Raw genomic sequence first — 17,855 nt, forward strand, 5'->3', positions numbered from 1 at the left:
TGCATAGGTCATCATGCGTGCACAAAGCATGGACATGGGCAGGAGAAAGGGAAACACAGTGAGTGTGTGAGCCTTTTAACACTACTGACACCACACTATGAAACGACTCCACTACATGTAAAAGTCCTGCATTCAAAACTTACTGAAGTAAAAGTACAAAAGTATCAGCATCAAAATGTAATTAAAGTATCAAAAGTAAAAGTAGTCGTTATGCAGAATGAACCCACTTAGATTGTTTTATATATATTCCAAATATATTATTTGATTAAATGCATCAATAATAATTATTGATGCATTTAAGTGAGCAGTGTTTTACTGTTGTCATTTAAGGGCTCATTTTAACTACTTAATATACTCTTATGTGGTTTAATTTGTTAACTTGTGTAATAATTTGAAATTGAATAAATCTCGACCTGAAAAGTAACTAAAGCTTTCAGCTAAATGTAGTGCAGTAAAAAGTACAATATTTGCCTAAAAAGTGGAAGTAGAAGAGTAGAAGTAAATAAATAAATAAATAAATAAGTAAGTTAGTAAATTCCACACATAATATATTATGTATGGAAATATTCAAGTAAAGTAAGTACCACAAAATCATACTTAAGTACAGTACTTGAGTAAATGTACTGAGTTACATCCCACCACTGGTATGCAGTTTTCATATTTCCTGTTTTATTTTGTCTTGTTCCCACTACCTTGATGACCCACGCTGTGTCTCAGTGTCTCAGTCCTGTCCTCTCCCCTTGGTCTGTGCCAGTCCGTCTTATACCCTCGTGTCATTTGTTCCTGTGTTCCTTACATGAGTTTTCCTTTGTGTTGTTTGACCAGTTTTTTGGAATTCTGATTATGCTTATTTAGCATGTCTGACTGCCTCACATGTGCTGAACCCTGTTTTCAATAAAGAACACTGCCTAATCCTGCTCTCTGTCTCTGAGTCTGAGTCTGAGTCCCTGTACACTTTCTTTCATTAATAGATCATGTTCTCTTGATGTGTCAAAATTAACATGATATACTTCTACATTAAATCCTGGTGTTTTATCGTGTAACCCTGAAGTGGTGGGTCATGGTTTTTGATAAGGATATTAATTTCATTAATTTATACGTTGACAGCAATGGTGGAAAGTAACTAAGTATATTAACTGAAGAACTGTATGTACAAAAAAAAAAAAAACTCCAAGAATCGCCACCTTATAGCGGTGGATGTTTGCTCAAAGATTTACTGTGCATACTGTGGTGTGTGTATAAAATGTTTTTGACTCATTTGCTCATCAAAATTGATTGAATTTGTTAGTGTGTTCGGAATTGATAATTGTTATTTAGGTTTCTAATCAATTTTCTTTTATAAGTGTCTAATACATAAGAGTATATGAGTTTATTTCTAAGGTAACATTTTTGAAGATTTATTAATTGGTTTTCTGCACATTTTCAACTTTCTAAAGTGCATGTTGAGAAACTCTTGAGCAGCCTAAAAGAAGTCAAAGAACCAGAACTCTAACTGAGAAGGGTAAAAAATTGCAACGTGCAAAAATAAAAGTGCTGCATCAGAGGTTCAATTATAACTACAACAAATGGAGAACACAAGCTAAATATGCCAAGAAGTCAATATCAAAAGGAACAGAGCCCTTATCTGAGGATCTACTTAATGATATCATGCATGATGTCACAAGTCTCTCTACAAATGTCCAGCGCATTTATGATGACATACGCAAAGTCTCAACTCCAGACCAGGAAATGCGTCGAAGAGTTGATCTGTGTGGAGAGATTTCTAAATTCATTGTGTCCAGAGTATCAAGTCGACTGAAAAGTAAGATTCCAGAAGGAGAAGAGGAAGATTGGCTCTCTCTTCTTTTCAAGTTCAAATAAGTCAATTTCTGTCACTTCCATGTTTAAAGAAGCCTCAGAGCATTCAAACATGTCTTCTGTCAAACAACAACAGGCTGCTGCAGACACCGCTGCAAGCCAGGCAGTTCTAGAAGTGTGAAAGGAACAAAAAAAAGGAACAATTGGAAATGCAGCATCTTGAAGCAGAAGCTAAAAGAAAGATAGCCGATCAAGAGACTGCAGCAATAAAGCGTCGTTTGGAGCAAGAAACAGAAGAACGAAGGCGGAGAATGCAAAGAGAGAACCGACTTGTGTTTGCCTGGTGCTTGGAGGGAGTTTTATAATATACTGTATTGACATTTTATCAGGGCCAAGTAAAAAATAATAAAAAAAATAAAAAATACTGACCCGATAATATTTGGGGGGTAAAATCTACTTTTTTATCGTAGATTTACCACTTTTAATCTCCTAAATCTGCTATTTTTTTCTCCTAAATTTGTCCCTTTAACCCATAATAACCCAGACCCAGTAATCCTTAAAGGTAAATTTTAGGGGATGTACCACAGACCAAGTGGACCACATAGAACACATTTATGATGCTTTTATTGTATTTTATAAAGCGATTAAATTAATATTGAGCAGAATTTAGTTCAGAGTTTTGGTCCGACCCCTGCAACATTATTGGTATTGGTCATGTGGCCCCTGCTTTAACCTTTAATCTTTAAGTAAGATATTTTTTCTGATAATTTATTTAAAAAAAACAAATAACATACATTAAATATCTGTAACTAAATATTTTTTGAAAGTGTTTAAGTTAGTGTTTCACACTTTTTACCATTTTTTTTAAGATAGGGAGAGTGGAGAGAGAGAGAAAGACCCAAGTCTGCTCCATCCCTTCACAGATCAACCTGTTAGCTGCTAGCTGCTAGCTGGACGCCATGTGCAACAGAGTAACAGGGTGCACAAACCGGGTTTGTGTCCATGTTCAGGCGTCTACTGAAGGAGAACAAAAAGAACGTTTTCTGTGTTGACCAACAAGCATTTTTCTGATGCATTCTTTATCATTCTGCCCACTTTTATTGACAACTGGGGGTTGTAGGAAGTGGTTATTTAGGGGGAGATAGCAGGTCAACAATAAGTGCCACATAGAAGTGCTGACATCATCTGAAAGCTGAGGATGTGAAGATTAATTTGGCACTGTGTGTCAAGTTGTTCTGTTTATAAACCTCAAAAAAAAAAAAAGACTACATGCACTTGCATGTCCTCACTTAACCCTCAACAGCTTCCTCAGAAATGTTTTCTTATCTTTTCTTTGGAAGTATTTGCTTATGTGATAAGAACCTGCACTAACCACAGGCAGACGTCTGTATTCTAATGATTCCTTTATAAAGGTTTAATAAATAATGAAAGGTCCAATCTCATTATGTCAGATCATGTCAGGCCATGACAAGCAAAAAATATGCAGATATCAGTCTACCCTGCACTAGTGGCTGTTCTGCTCTGTGTTGTAATGATCTATTTACAAAAGTTTCATAAATAATTAAAAGACTGGGTTAAAGTCCAATGTCGTTATTTCAGATCTGCCATGACAAGAGAGAAATCCAGGGTGTTTCAAAAACTAATTTTATTTGGAGATGTCTGCATTTTTGCCGATTGGATGACGAGCACTATTGTTCTCTGAACTGATAAGAAACTTTATTGTCAATATAACAAAGTAGATAATAAATAGAAAGCTATCCATCCTCTGAATGCTCTAGGTCTGTAAATTGTAGTTGTAAAGTTTCACGAGGCTGTGATTATTGCAGAGGACACAACAGTTATTTTCTAGAGGAAAGTCAAGTTTAAAGAAATGCCTTGAACTCAAAGTGAACTCTTTTTTTGTGTGGATATTTTTCTGAGACAGTGAGGAGACGTGAAAGGTCAGAAAACCACATTGACGTCTGTAATGTAATACTTCTCAAAAAACACAGGAAACCACTCCTTTACTTCTGTATTTCATATTATTTATCTTATTTCATGAGAACTTGCTTAATGGGACAGTTTTGGTTGTTGTATGAAATATTGTCTCACTTTACTTTGATCTCTGTGGGTAACACTTACCTGTCTTGGTGTTGCTGTGGGTGATACCTGTGAAATCTATTAGCGAGCGTGTCTGATTGGAAACCAGTATGGCGCACAAAGGGTTAATGTTACTTGATGGTGGCATTGGTAAAATGTTTGTTTGTGGAAAGATTCAGTTTTTTTGTCTAAGTTGTATGAAATATGGCTTTTGGATAATGTTTCTTCAGTGGGTGGCGAAGAAGAGCACCAAAGAGCCAAACTGCCAATAATATGTAGATGTAAAGCTGGGGACACACTAGCGATTTTACCCAGGATTCCCAGTTGGGTAAAGTCTGCACCAGTCTGCACTGAATGGGGACAGTCGGCATGGCTAGGCACAAAAATCTGTTAGTGTGTGAGCGGTAAAGACAAAACATATTGTAATTATGTTCAAATACAACCACCACTTAGGGTCAAATGTTGTAAAAAATATATATTTTCGACATACGCAACCAATATTGCTTCACTGCATTTCAAAGCAGCAATACTGTAAGAGTTGTGCTGACTGAGGAGACTCAGCACACACACACACACACACACATACATAAACACACACACACACACATACACACAAACACACACACACACACGCAATCTGATCTTGTGTTAAGATCAGTGGAATATAGATCTAGGAGGAGCAAACCAATGTTAAGTGAACTCATAGTGAACCTTTTTTTTCTTTACATATTTTGCTGAGACAGTGAGGAGACACAAGAGGTAAGCACACACAGGAAACCATTTCTATACGTCCGCTTTTATGAAGAATTAGTTTGTAGTATTCTGAAGTGGGGTTGTAACAGGTATTTACCCTTTCAGTGCACTTTGTTCTCTGTAGAAACATTTCCTTGTGGCTCCCTTCCCAGGAACCATATGAGTCAAACACTTTTGTCATTACATGCAAGGTAACCGATTGCATATTTGCAAGATTGCAAACTTTAATAAATGATAAACCGATGACACATTCTGAATTCATCCATCCTCTAGTCAAACCCTGGTCACAGCCCGCCTCTTCTTCCTCCTCACTTTTTCTTTAAATAGTCCCTCTTTTCGCTTACCCTATCATATAGTTTTCTTTTTTGGAAAACTGTTGTGCCTTTATTGAATTATACGTCAAGAAGAACAACTTTAAAATCAGGTAAAAGTACTACATTTTTGCTTTCCTGTAGATTTTCAATGAAATTTAAATTTGTAAAATCTCAGACCTTAATGGATTAAGAACTTTAATGTAAAACATTTATTTGATGTACTCTTTCTGTACTCTTTCTCACAACTTTGTGTCAAGTTGTTCTGTCTATAAATGACTAAATGAATCAACTGTGTAAAACCTATTAAGGTGTTTAAGGGTTCAGGACATTGTTTGGCTTTCTGAAGCTGCAGCAGTTTTTAGTTTGATAACATTTTTCAAACACATTTGGTGCTGAATTAGGCATTTTTCCCTCCTCGTGAATACACCCAGACCTTTAAAACACCACCCTGTAATGGAAATAATATTATTCTGGTGTTTTCTCAAGCAAGTTTAATTTTTTTATTTTTGTTTTTGTTTTTGCTACTCATGTCCTCACTTAACCCTCAACGGCTTCCTCAGAAATGGTTTCTTATCTTTTCTTTGGAAGTATTCGCCTACGGGATAAGAACCTGCATTAACCATAGGCAGACGTCTGTATTGTAATGATCCCTTTATAAAGGCTTAATAAATCATGAAAGGACTGGGTTAAAGTCTAATCTCATTATGTCAGATCATGACAAATCCATGCTGAAATTTTGTTTCAAAAACTTTAGATATTTTATAGATTTTTGTAGATGTGTAAAACATTTAATTTGAAGTACTCTTTCTGTTCCCATAGGTCAGCCCGGTGCACTCTCAAACACAACCTTCAGTTGACTCAGTACACTTTCTCGTGCCATCCTGCCATCAAACCTCCTCATCCTATCTTCAGAGCATCGACCTTACTCACCATGTCCGACCAACCCACCCAGTCCTACCACGAAGGGGCCTATAAGTCCCTGATGAGAGGCTTGACAGAGCTGAACATCCTTGTGGACAGTGTTCCCTGTGAGCTGGTGCTGAGTGGAGACCATGCCTTTCCTTTGGCAATGAACAGCCAAGGCCAGGTCCTGATGGCGGCCTCTCTGTACGGCAGTGGAAGGATTGTGGTCCTGAGTCATGAGTCCTACCTGACCCTCTTTCCTGCTCTGGTGGAGAACGCAGTGACCTGGCTGAGAGGAGATGGATCTGATAACCTGTCTGTCGGGGTCCACAATAGCGCCAAGTGGGTCGCTAAAAACCTCAGCAAGTCCGGCTTCAACGTCCAAGTTGTTGGGAAATTCAGTGACAGTGCTGGGGTCGGTGTGTATGTGACTGATGCCTACAGCGTGGCTCCAGACGCAAATGACCTGGTGGCGTTTATGAAAGCTGGAGGAGGAGTGCTGATAGGCGGGCAGGCGTGGCACTGGGCTACAAGTCATCCTCCCGAGACCACAATTCTTCAATTTCCAGGGAATAAGGTGTCTGGTGTATCAGGGATCAACTTTACTCCATATTATGGGACGGCAGAGATCCTGCCTGTTCCCCCTCACATCCCATCCTCATGGATGGCTTTACGGTGAGAGTATACTCCTCTTTTAAGTCGTATAGACTGTTTTTTGTAATCTGAAAAGGTTTAAAGTTTTCTTCTCCTTCTTCCCCTTCTCCCTCGGTTTTTCTCTCTCTTTGCTCTAAAACAGTGTTGGTAAAAATTTTGAGGATGACTGGAAGTCCTTACTTCAGGGGGTTTCAGAGTTTGACCTCGGGCGTGATTTAGTGGCTTCTGAGGTTCTGGTCCACGGCCCACTAGCCTTCCCCATTGGTACCACTGAGGATGGGCGAGCGTTCCTGGCAGGAACCTACTATGGGAAGGGACGAGTCATTGCGATTGCACATGAAGCTCCTATGTCATCAAAGGTCAGTCTAAAGTATTTTGAATTTCTTTCACCTTCTGAACCCCAAAATGGGGTTAAGGGTTAGGGGTAAGGGGTTACGGTTTGGGTTAGGGTTGGGGTTGGGGATTAGGTGTTAATATTAAGGATAGGGTAAGGGTTGGGGATTAGTTGTTAATATTAAGGATAGGGTTAGGGTTAAGTTTTAGGGTTAGGGGTTAGCTTTAGGTTTTAGGGCCAGGGTTAGGGTTTAGGGTTGGGGTTGGGGTTAGGATTAGGTGTTAGGTTAGGGGACAAAAGTAAACTAATCCCATGGGGAAAAGGTTACTAGGCACAGGTTAAGTCTTGTGTCAGGTAATCTGGGGCCGTATGTTGCTGAACTAAAGTAGTGATAATAAATAAAATAAACAGGGATAAAACTTGTTTATCCAATTAAAAAAACAACAGAAGGGGGATCCCCGGGAGGAGGTCAAAAGGGTCAAAGGAGTAGCAGAATGTAAATCCTGAGGGCATATTTAGAGTGAATTACATAATAAGGAGAAAATGGAACTAGTGAGACGACGGGACATTTAAACCCCATAAATAGGTGTATTGGAGGAGTGAAAGTCATCATGGCCAGGTAACCAGATGGAGGAGATAGGGGCCAGGAAAGAGGGAAAAACCCTAAAATTATATGAGGAATATAAAAAGCAATTCATAATATATAACAGAAATCAACTCACATCTATAATGAAAAAGAAAGAGAAGTTAAACCCTAAGATATAGATATAAATCATTAAATAAAGGTAAATTCATAAAACCTGGGAGTAAATATATACAAAAGAATGAGGTGAGGTTGGGGGTAGGGTTAGGGAGTAGGGGTAAGGAGGTTAAGGTTAGGGTAAAGGGCATCATTTAAATGAGACATTTTAAAAACATAACATAATGTGATTCAGACAAAAAAGATCTCATAACTGTTTTGTATCTGCTCTCCAACGACTGTTGGAAAGTTCAAATTTTGACGATAATGCCTGTTAAGTTTCTGTTGTTGTGGGGTTCAGAGGGTTAAATGACGAGAAAGAATAAGTAAAATTAAGTACATAGTGAAAACACAGCATTGTGTATCAGGTATGAAGTACAGTATGTTATGTCACTGTTTGCAAATGCTCACTTAACTTATTACCTTTTATTGAGGTATCATCAGTGTGTTAAATAATGTCACATATTTTCTTTTAATAATAAGAATTCCTTTCATTACAGGCACTGTCTTCATTTTGGAACAATGCCATTGGTTGGTTGGACCAAGGCCGGAAGGGGGTAGTTGGTGTTGTGCCAGGGCGCGGCTATCTCAGCCAGTCAGGGTTACAGTATGAGGAGACAGAGTTCAGGAAAGACCTGAGTGTGTTTGTTTGTGACGTGTACAGCGACCAACACATGGAGGAAATCCAAGACTTTGTAGCAGAGGGAGGAGGCCTGCTGATTGGTGGACACGCATGGTACTGGGCACAGACTCATCCTGGGCGAAACCCAATGACTGATTTCTTAGGTGAGTTTTATTCTGTGATTCTGGTGTACAGCATGTTTGCCTCGACACTCATCAGGCACAATAACGCAAATACAACCCCTCATAAAGATTTCCACAGAAAAACACACACATGCGTTCATAAGCGCGCACACTCCTCCAGATACACATGCTTCAAACACACACACACACACACACACAGGTAAGTTTATGTGATTTTAGTTAGACACACACACATGCACACACACTTCTCCAGATACACATGTTTCACACACACACACACACACACATTTTGAGGTTAAAGGGCATAGGTTGCTGTATAAATAAATACTTAAAAATGAATGCTTGTTGTAGGTGTGCTTCTTGTATATTATATAGTATTATAACATTACTAGTATTAATTGTTTGAAATCTCTAAAGAATCTCATCATAGTGTAAACACACCGGCAGTAGCCCCCGTGGCCCTTTCAGAATTTCCCCAGAGGAAATTTTCTAGTTATTGTTGTTGTTGTTGTTGTTGTACATAGAATTCACTGAAATTTGGTATTCAAGATCATTAAGCAAATGAATAATAATGTAAAAAACAACAACAAATAAAAACAATACTTTACAGATTTCAAATTCAATTTTATGGTTAATATTTGTAACAAAAGTATTTTACCTATTTTATGGCATTTGAACTTAATGTGGAAAAAAGAAGCCCTTTTTAAAATAATACAGTGAAGTTCTAGAGTTTAATTTACAGTGTAGTTGCATAATGTTTTATGCTGTTTTGCAAATGGCACATCATACTGTTGCCATTGTCTATTTTCCCCCTTCAGGAACTGTTTGGGCTGACAGCAGTTGGAATTCAGTCTGATAACTTTGTGCCTCTCTTTAAAAAAAATAGTTTAGCATGTTGTGTTTTGAGTTTGCGTATGTCCATTTCTGATCCAGCCCAAACCCTATAAAGCAGGATGCTACTTGTTGCAACTGAAATGTAAAAGAAGAAGCTGAATATACTTTTAATTGTATAAAACTGGTACCAGAATGTATTTGAACTGATTTGTCAAACCCTAGTCATTAATTTTGGAGCATAAAACCAGTAAATTGATTCAGACTTGTTGAACTTTGTTTCAGGAAACAAAATCCTGAACAAAATGGGTTTAAGCCTGTTGGCGGCAACGATTGGAGCAGGTACCTACAAGGCCACGAAGGAAACATACCACTTTCGCCAGGTTCTGCATTCCTTTGTTGGTCATGTTACCCAGGGCACAACACTCACCGAGCAGGATGAGGAAGAGCTTGAAAAACTGGAGTCTGGGTGCATCAACTTCTTGAACATGAAGGCCTATGATAGCTACTCCTACACACAGGTGCTGACCATCCTCACTGACATGTTGAAGTCCCACATGCCACAGGTAGGCATCGAATTACTTTATGTTATACATACTAATAATCACAAAACAATAAAAGAGAACTCTAATGACATTGGCATTTAGTTTAAAGGTTTACAGACATTGAATAGTGTGTACTACCAGTGAGTCAGAGACTGAGCGATCAGGTTGTGTTACAGAGATCTGTTTTGTAATAACTTATATTTGCTTTATTTCAAGGTGAGTGAGAACAACCCTGTGAAGACTCCCACGGACCACCTACTCCTCAGTCTCGGGATAGAGGTATATAATGTGTCCCCAGATCGTGATGCTCTCCTGCCGTACCTCATCCATGATGCCAAGATGCCTTTTGTCTACAACCGAAGGCTCAGGATTAATGCTGACACAGCAGGTCAGACCACATTGTTCTGAACAGAAATGTGTGAAATGATTATGAGATAACCAGCATGCAACCCTGTTGTTTGTCGTACATGCACGTCTGAGTATGAACTTTGTTGCTCTGTGTATGTGTCAGGATCGGCCGAGTGGATCAGTACTGGCCTGTACCTCTCGCCGGGTTTGAAGACTGAGATGATCATGCCAGCAGAACTCGTCAACAAGAACTGGATGGTAGGCTTACAGTACACAAAACCACAGGGTACAACAACAAACAGGCATTGAGAGAGAAGAACACAGACAAAATACACATAAGTACAGAAAACAATGGGGAAAAAAAGCAGGAAGTCAGGTTTTCTGAAAAGAGTGAAGAGCAGTAACAGTAAACAATGAATTAATTAATTTTCAATTCAAACCTTTTCGGTGTTGATTGATTTAAATATGCATCTTAGAAAATCAGACTACAGTTTCAAAAACAAAGACAGAATAAGAAAGACCACACACAAATTATATATCAAAACGTGCGGTTTGATCGGGATCGGTGTGCTATTACTTTTCTCTATGGAATACGAATTTTTCGCGACGTAAGTCGCGAAAAACTGCCCAAAATTTTGCATTGAAATGAATGGGACGGCCGAAAGAAAATGAGCAAAAAAGAACATTAATTGAAGATATTCAGACGTCTACTTCTCCGGCATAATTTCCCCTAGAGACTCCATTTAAACTTTAAACAGTAGACACAAGTCTTGTGTATTGGTGTATTACTTTGCGTTTCGATAGGTCATATAGTTTTTTATCAATCCCTGTTCAATGACCATGATCATTTTTGGAGAAATTCTGAGATTATAATGGGTGTGTATTGCACGGAATGTTCGTGTCAGAGTGTGTGACATCATCGCCAGAGTGTAGCGGGAGAGGTAAAACTGTCAAAAAATAAATTTGAAAACTGCGCTCCAGGCCGCAAATTCCACTCTACAGAAATAATTTATACATAGAAATGTAGGTTAATTTGTCTTCTCACTCACAATCCTCTGGTAAAGCTGTCAGAGTTATAGTTTGGGCGTACGACGCAAAGATGCGCCACCAAAACCACCAACAGCCTCATTGGCTCCCATATTAAAAACGCAGGAAGATTTCGGAAAAAGTGAGATTTAACTGTTTTTTTAGATCGCTCTAACAAAGCTATTTTTTCATTTTTCTTTAAAAAAAACATATGTAGAGGTTCAGGAAGAACTCAGGACGCTCAAAGTGAAGTCGGATCAATGATAGGTATTATGGTTTTGCCAAAAATGCTTTCTGTTTGAGGCCAGAAATTTCACTCTGCCCACCTCTGGCTGCTTTCACTCTGCCAGAAGATTCCACAGCTGTTAATTCTGTTGATTGCTCTGCTCTGATTGGTCGACCCCAACGCTTTGATGCTTTGATGTGATTACAGTTACAGATACACACACACACACACACACACACACACACACACACTGGTCATTTAATGTAATAACAGTTAAAGATACATGCACGCACACACACACACACACACACACACATTTGCGAGCGTAAGCGCGCACACTCCTCCAGATACAAATGTTTCACACACACACACACACACACACACATTTTGAGGTTAAAGGGCATAGGTTGCTGTATAGATAAATACTTGAAGAGGAATGTTTGTTGTAGGTGTGCTCTTTGTATATTATATAGTATCATAACATTACTAGTATTAATTGTTTGAAATCTCTGAAGAATCTCATCATAGTGTACACACACCGGCAGTAGCCCCCGTGTCCCTTTCAAAATTTCCCCCAGAGGAAATTTTCTAGTTCATATTTACTACAGTAGGCGATGCAGCTGCCCAATCAATCGTCTGATAATGATCTACTGGCCTACCTGCAGGTGGAGCAGGTGGAGCAGGTCCTACTCACACATACTTATGGGCTGATGACCACTGATAACGCCCATTCACTCATGTGATAACATTTGAATCATCGAGTGTCCATTCCATGTCTTCCTCAGGTTCAGATTGGTTGTCAATCAGACTACCTGAATCATGAAGAGTTGAAGAGAGCACCGCGTGTTCATCAGACATTTCTTATCGACGCGGAAAAGATGGAGGTGTGGAACCTGTGGGGGGGACTCATCTACCTGGTGGCTCCACCCAACACGAAGGTGGAGGGGGCAGAGGTCAGAGTGCAGATAGCCATGCCTGCTCCTTATTATAAGTGTGGTGAGTGTGTGTCACTGTCTTCTCACGCTACACAAAGGACTGTTTATGCAAATCATGCAGCAGTTACAAACAGTTTTGGCACCAGATTCACAGCCCATGGCTGGATTAACCTGCTAGGAGCAAAATCTGCTCAGTCAGTTTAGATTCTCCTGATAGAGTTGAATAAAGACTTCATGCTGTGCCAATACTCTGCCAAAAATAGAGTTTTTACCCAAATAATCAAATAATTCAGCTCTGTTATGATTTCACCCACCCTTGTGTTCATTTCAGGTGTGACCACAGCAGATGAGTGGCCGTCGCTGCGCACAGCTCCTGCACCCTGGGCAGAGTTTGAGTTTGACAACATCGTCCTTACTGTCCCATCAGAAGTTATTCGAGGCCTGGAGCGCCCTGATGAGGTGGCAGGGCTCTGGAATGACATCATGAAGGGAGTTGCAGATCTGGCTGTCATACCACGAAAGTTTGAACGCAAAGAGCGCATTGTTGCAGATGTGCAGATTTCTGCTGGTAAGTGTGTTTGCTCTCACATTCTCAAATATCTTATCCAATGCATGTAATGTAAATCCTTAAAAAAGAAATAAAATAATACAATTTTATGAAAACAGATTCCATGAGTTCTAGACTGTGGCATCAAGAGCCTGCTACTAACTGCTTGGGCAGTCTGTGGCTCAGAGGTTAGGAATCGGGCTTGTAACAGAATCCCAGGACTGACAGGTGAAGGACGAATGTGCTGTTGAGCAAGGCACCTAACCCCCAAACAGCTCCCTGGGCGCAGTAATGTGCTGCCCACTGCTCCTTGTGTGTGGAAAAGGATGGGTTAAATGCAAAGGTTGAATTTACTCATTGTGGGATTAATAAAGTTCTTAATTTTAACCTTACAGCATCAAAAACAAAAAGTCGTCCAATTGTGTTCACACTTGACTTCAGTAGCGAGCTCATCAAGATATCTTAAACTGGACCTTTCTGCAGCTTTCGACACTGTGGATCACCAGATCCTCATCTCCACCTTCTCCACCTTGGAGTATCTGGCTCTGCCTTGTCTCTGCTCAAATCCTATCTCAAGGACCGCACCTTCCGTGTAACTTGGAGGGGTTCTGTTTCAGAACCCTGTCCACTCACCACCGGGGTCCCTCAAGGCTCTGTCCTTGGTCCGCTCCTTTTCTCGGCTCCCTCATCCACTCGCATGGCTTCTCCTATCATAGCTATGCCGACGACACCCAGCTAATCTTCTCATTTCCCCAGTCTGAAACACGTGCAGCAGCACGTATCTCTGCATGTCTGGCCGACATCTCCCAGTGGATGTCCTCGCATCACCTCAAACTCAACCTGGGAAAGACTGAGCTACTCTACCTCCCAGGGAAGGGCTCTGACCTCTGACCTCCACATCACTGTCCAGAACACAGTGGTTGTCTCCACAGAAACCACCAAAAACCTTGGCGTAACTCTTGACAACCAACTGTCCCTCTCCACAAACATCACCGCCACTACCAGATCTTGCAGATTCTTGCTGCATAACATCAGGAGAATCCGCCCGTTTCTCACCCAGAAGGCAGCTCAGGTCCTGGTCCAGGCACTGGTCCAGGAGCTGGTCCAGGTCCTGGTCCAGGCACTGGTCATCTCACGCCTGGACTACTGCAACTCCCTCATGGCAGGTCTGCCTGCCAAAGCCATCCGACCTCTACAACTCATCCAGAATGCAGCTGCTCGATTGGTCTTCAATCTTCCCAAATTTTCACACACAACACCCCTCCTCCGCTCCCTGCACTGGCTACCGGTGGCTGATACGCTTCAAGACTCTAGCTCTGGCATACTCTGCTGCTAACGGTTCAGGTCCTACTTACATCCAGGACCTTGTCAAACTCTACACCCCTGCCCGTCCTCTCCGCTCTGCATCAGCCAAACAGCTGGCGACTCCCACCCTGCGTGGGTCAACTCGCCTCAAAACCTCTTCCAGACTTTTCTCTGTCTTGGCTCCCAAATGGTGGAACGAGCTCCCCACCGACATCAGGACCTCAGACAGCCTGGACATCTTCCGCCAGGCTGAAGACCTTCCTCTTCCAACAATACCTCGGTTAAGTTATGGTCACCTAACAGATATATTTAAAAAAAAAAAAAAAGCACATATAGCACTCCTGTAGCAATGACAGTTAGCTCTTAAAGTTATGTACTTACTTGATTCCTATGGTCTATGTCTAGTACCATCAGGTTGAATGCACTTATTGTAAGTCGCTTTGGACAAAAGTGTCTGCTAAATGACATGTAATGTAATGTAATGTAAAGTGTAATGCTCTCTCTCTCCATCCAGGTTGGATGCATGCTGGTTATCCTGTCATGATGCACTCATCTATAGCATCTGAACTGTTCAGACTGAATGATGCCAGGACCAAAGGCCTGTGGGGAGAAACTCATGAACTGGGACACAACCAACAGAGAAGCAACTGGGAGTTCAGTCCACACACCACAGAGGCAACATGCAACCTGTGGTCAGTGTATGTGCATGAAGAGGTGCTGGGGCTCAACAGGGCAAAGGTAAAGTAAATCACTTCTAAATAAGAAAATCCAGTTTGTTATGTAATGTGACCTTTTTTCCTGTTATCATATGTTTCTCAGTACTGTTGTTTTCCCCTTGGTTAACATTATAATATCATGTGCGTTATGTCTTCCATGCAGGCTCATGAAGCTTTGACCTTAAAAGAGCGGAAGGAACGTGTAGAAAAGTACATCAGGGAGGGCAGGAACCTCAGCAACTGGAATGTGTGGGTGGCCCTGGAGACATACCTGCAGGTAAAAGAGCATTAATGTATTTCACATTCTGTAGCAAATATGCTCGAGTCAAACTATCGCAACACAAATTGTTAGGCAGCTTAAAATTGTGATATTTCTGTAAAAAAATCACTTTATTCGACCTTTCTCATTTAAAACATTGGCCTTAGAGGTTTCACTCACATACGTTTGTTAGAGTCCTACCTCACTGAAGTTTCAAACCATGAAATCATATTTTAATCAAACCATGATATGATTCTAAACCAAGTAAATTTGTTGCCTAAACCTAAGCAGTCTGTGGTGTACATTTACTCAAGTACTGTACTAAAGTACAATTTTGAGGTAGTTTTACTTTACTTGACTATCTTTTTACTTTACTACTCCACTACATTTAACAGCTTTAGTTGCTTTTCAGGTCGAGATTTAACATAAAGTCACGATCTGCTTAAAGTGATTATGCATTTTTATTAATTAAACCAAATAAAAGTATATGAAATAGTTCAAATAAGCCCTATATTGACAAGCACAGCAATAAAATGCGGCTTACATAAATGCACCATTAATAATAATGTTATAATATATTTAGGATATATAAAACTATCAGAGTGGGTCCATTCTGCATAATGAGTACCTTTACTTTTGATACTTTAAGTACATCTTGATGCTGATACTTTTGTATTTTTACTTCAGTAAGTTTTGAATGCAGGGCATTTACTTGTGTGGAGTAATTTCATAGTGTAGTATTAGTACTTGTACTGAAGTAAAGGATCTCTCCACTTGTCATGTGTCATATGTTTCAAACATGTTTCATAGAGTATATTGCAGGAAGTGTTAACTCAATCACACGTCTCCTTCTATGCAGCTCCAGGAAAGGTTTGGCTGGGGTGCCTTTAAGGAAGTGTTTGCTGCCTACCACGAGATGAGCGGTGTTCCTACTGACAACGACGGAAAGATGAACCTGTATGCTGAGACGTTCTCCAGGGCTGTGGAGATGAACCTGTGTGGATTCTTTAAGGCCTGGGGCTGGCCCATAACCAGAGCTACTGAGGAGATCCTCTGCAGCCTGCCTCCCTGGAGGGACCACCCCATGGTCTAATATCACTCAACTCACAATGCTGCTGATTGAAGTTGTTGAGAGATGTTTGTCCATTCATAATCAGGAATAGGATTGTAAACTCTGCTTATTTCAGTAATTATAGTGTTTAGGTGAGTGGGCTTTAAAATCAAAAATATTCATCAATATGAGCGACTCTTTTCACATTATATACAGTTGAAGCCAGAAGTTTACATACACTTTATAAAAAGACACATATGCTTTTTTTCTCACAGTCTGACATGAAGTCAGAGAATCACTTTTCCTGTTTTAGGTCCGTTAGGATTACCAAAATTATTTCTATTTGCTAAATGCCAGAATAACGAGAGAATGATTTTTTTTAGACAATTTTTTATTACTTTCTTCAAAGTCAGAAGTTTACATACATTAATCAAATCAATTTTATATATATATATCCCAAAATCACAAATCACAGATTTGCCTCAAAGGGCTTCACCTTGTGAAGATGCTGGCTGAAGCTGGTAAAAGTGTGTCATTATCCAGAGAAACGAGTCCTGAGACATGGGCTGAAAGGCCACTCTGCCAGGAAGAAGACTTTACTCCAAAAGAATCAGAAAAAAGACAGATTACAGTTTGCAAATGCACACAGGGACAAAGACCTTAATGTTTGGAGAAATATCCTGTGGTCTGACACACTTATACTTATGTGGTTTAATTTGTTAACTTGTGTAATCATTTGAAATTCAATAAATCTCGACCTGAAAAGTAACTAAAGCTGGCAGCTAAATGTAGGAAAAAGTACAATATTTGCCTAAAAAGTGGAAGTAGAAGAGTAGAAGTAAATAAATAAATAAGTAAGTTAGTAAATTCCACACATAATATATTATGTGTGGAAATATTCAAGTAAAGTAAGTACCACAAAATCATACTTAAGTACAGTACTTGAGGAAATGTACTGAGTTACATCCCACCACTGGTATGCAGTTTTCATATTTCCTGTTTTATTTTGTCTTGTTCCCACTACCTTGATGACCCGCGCTGTGTCTCAGTCCTGTCCTCTCCCCTTGGTCTGTGCCAGTCCGTCTTATACCCTCGTGTCATTTGTTCCTGCGTTCCTTACATGAGTTTTCCTTTGTGTTGTTTGACCAGTTTTTTGGATTTCTGATTCTGCTTATTTAGCATGTCTGACTGCATTCACATGTGCTGAACCCTGTTTTCAATAAAGAACTCTGCCTAATCCTGCTCTCTGTCTGAGTCTGAGTCCTCATCTTTATAACAATAAAACACTGCTTACATAAAAGCATCAATACAAATAATCTTATTATATATTTAGAACATATATAACAATCTGAGGAGGGTCATTCTGCATAACGAGTACTTTTACTTTTGATACTTTCAGTTCATTTTTTTTGATACTTTTGTACTTTTACTTCAGTAAGTTTTGAATGCAGGACTTTTACTTGTAGTGGAGTAATTTAAAAGTGTGATAATAGTACATTTACTTAATTAAGGGATCTGAATACTTTTTCCACCACTGGTTGATAGTTATTGATTCAGACTTTTTGTTTACCAACATTTTTTTTATATATGAAACTGATAATAGCTCTTACTATCAATGAAAAAACACAAAAGTAATCATTTTATCCTACTTTTGTTAATATTCATTCATCTAGGCCAGGGGTGTCAAACTCTGGCCCGCGGGCCAAATTTGGCCCGCGGGCCAGAGTA

General features: G+C 39.8%; 1 protein-coding gene across 3 annotated transcripts; it reads left to right on the forward strand.

The window, feature by feature from the left end:
• Nucleotides 1-3,430: 3,430 nt before the first annotated feature.
• On the forward strand, nt 3,431-17,341 carry LOC131969464 (TRPM8 channel-associated factor homolog). 3 transcript variants are annotated; one of them, XM_059330476.1, is made up of 12 exons: nt 3,431-3,737; nt 5,763-6,521; nt 6,643-6,859; nt 8,074-8,359; nt 9,455-9,735; nt 9,931-10,102; nt 10,226-10,320; nt 12,100-12,310; nt 12,581-12,817; nt 14,616-14,839; nt 14,981-15,094; nt 15,936-17,341. In XM_059330476.1, the coding sequence occupies exons 2-12, from the start codon at nt 5,875-5,877 to the stop codon at nt 16,167-16,169; spliced, it is 2,718 nt and encodes a 905-aa protein (XP_059186459.1). In that variant the 5' UTR covers nt 3,431-3,737; nt 5,763-5,874; the 3' UTR covers nt 16,170-17,341. The 3 variants fall into 3 exon arrangements, with proteins under 3 accessions (XP_059186459.1, XP_059186460.1, XP_059186458.1); XM_059330477.1 differs by lacking the exon at nt 3,431-3,737 and adding an exon at nt 4,661-5,053; XM_059330475.1 differs by lacking the exon at nt 3,431-3,737 and having other exon boundaries at nt 4,661-6,521.
• Nucleotides 17,342-17,855: the final 514 nt, after the last annotated feature.

The sequence above is a fragment of the Centropristis striata genome, chromosome 4, assembly GCF_030273125.1.
Source record: "Centropristis striata isolate RG_2023a ecotype Rhode Island chromosome 4, C.striata_1.0, whole genome shotgun sequence".
Taxonomy (NCBI): domain Eukaryota; kingdom Metazoa; phylum Chordata; class Actinopteri; order Perciformes; family Serranidae; genus Centropristis; species Centropristis striata.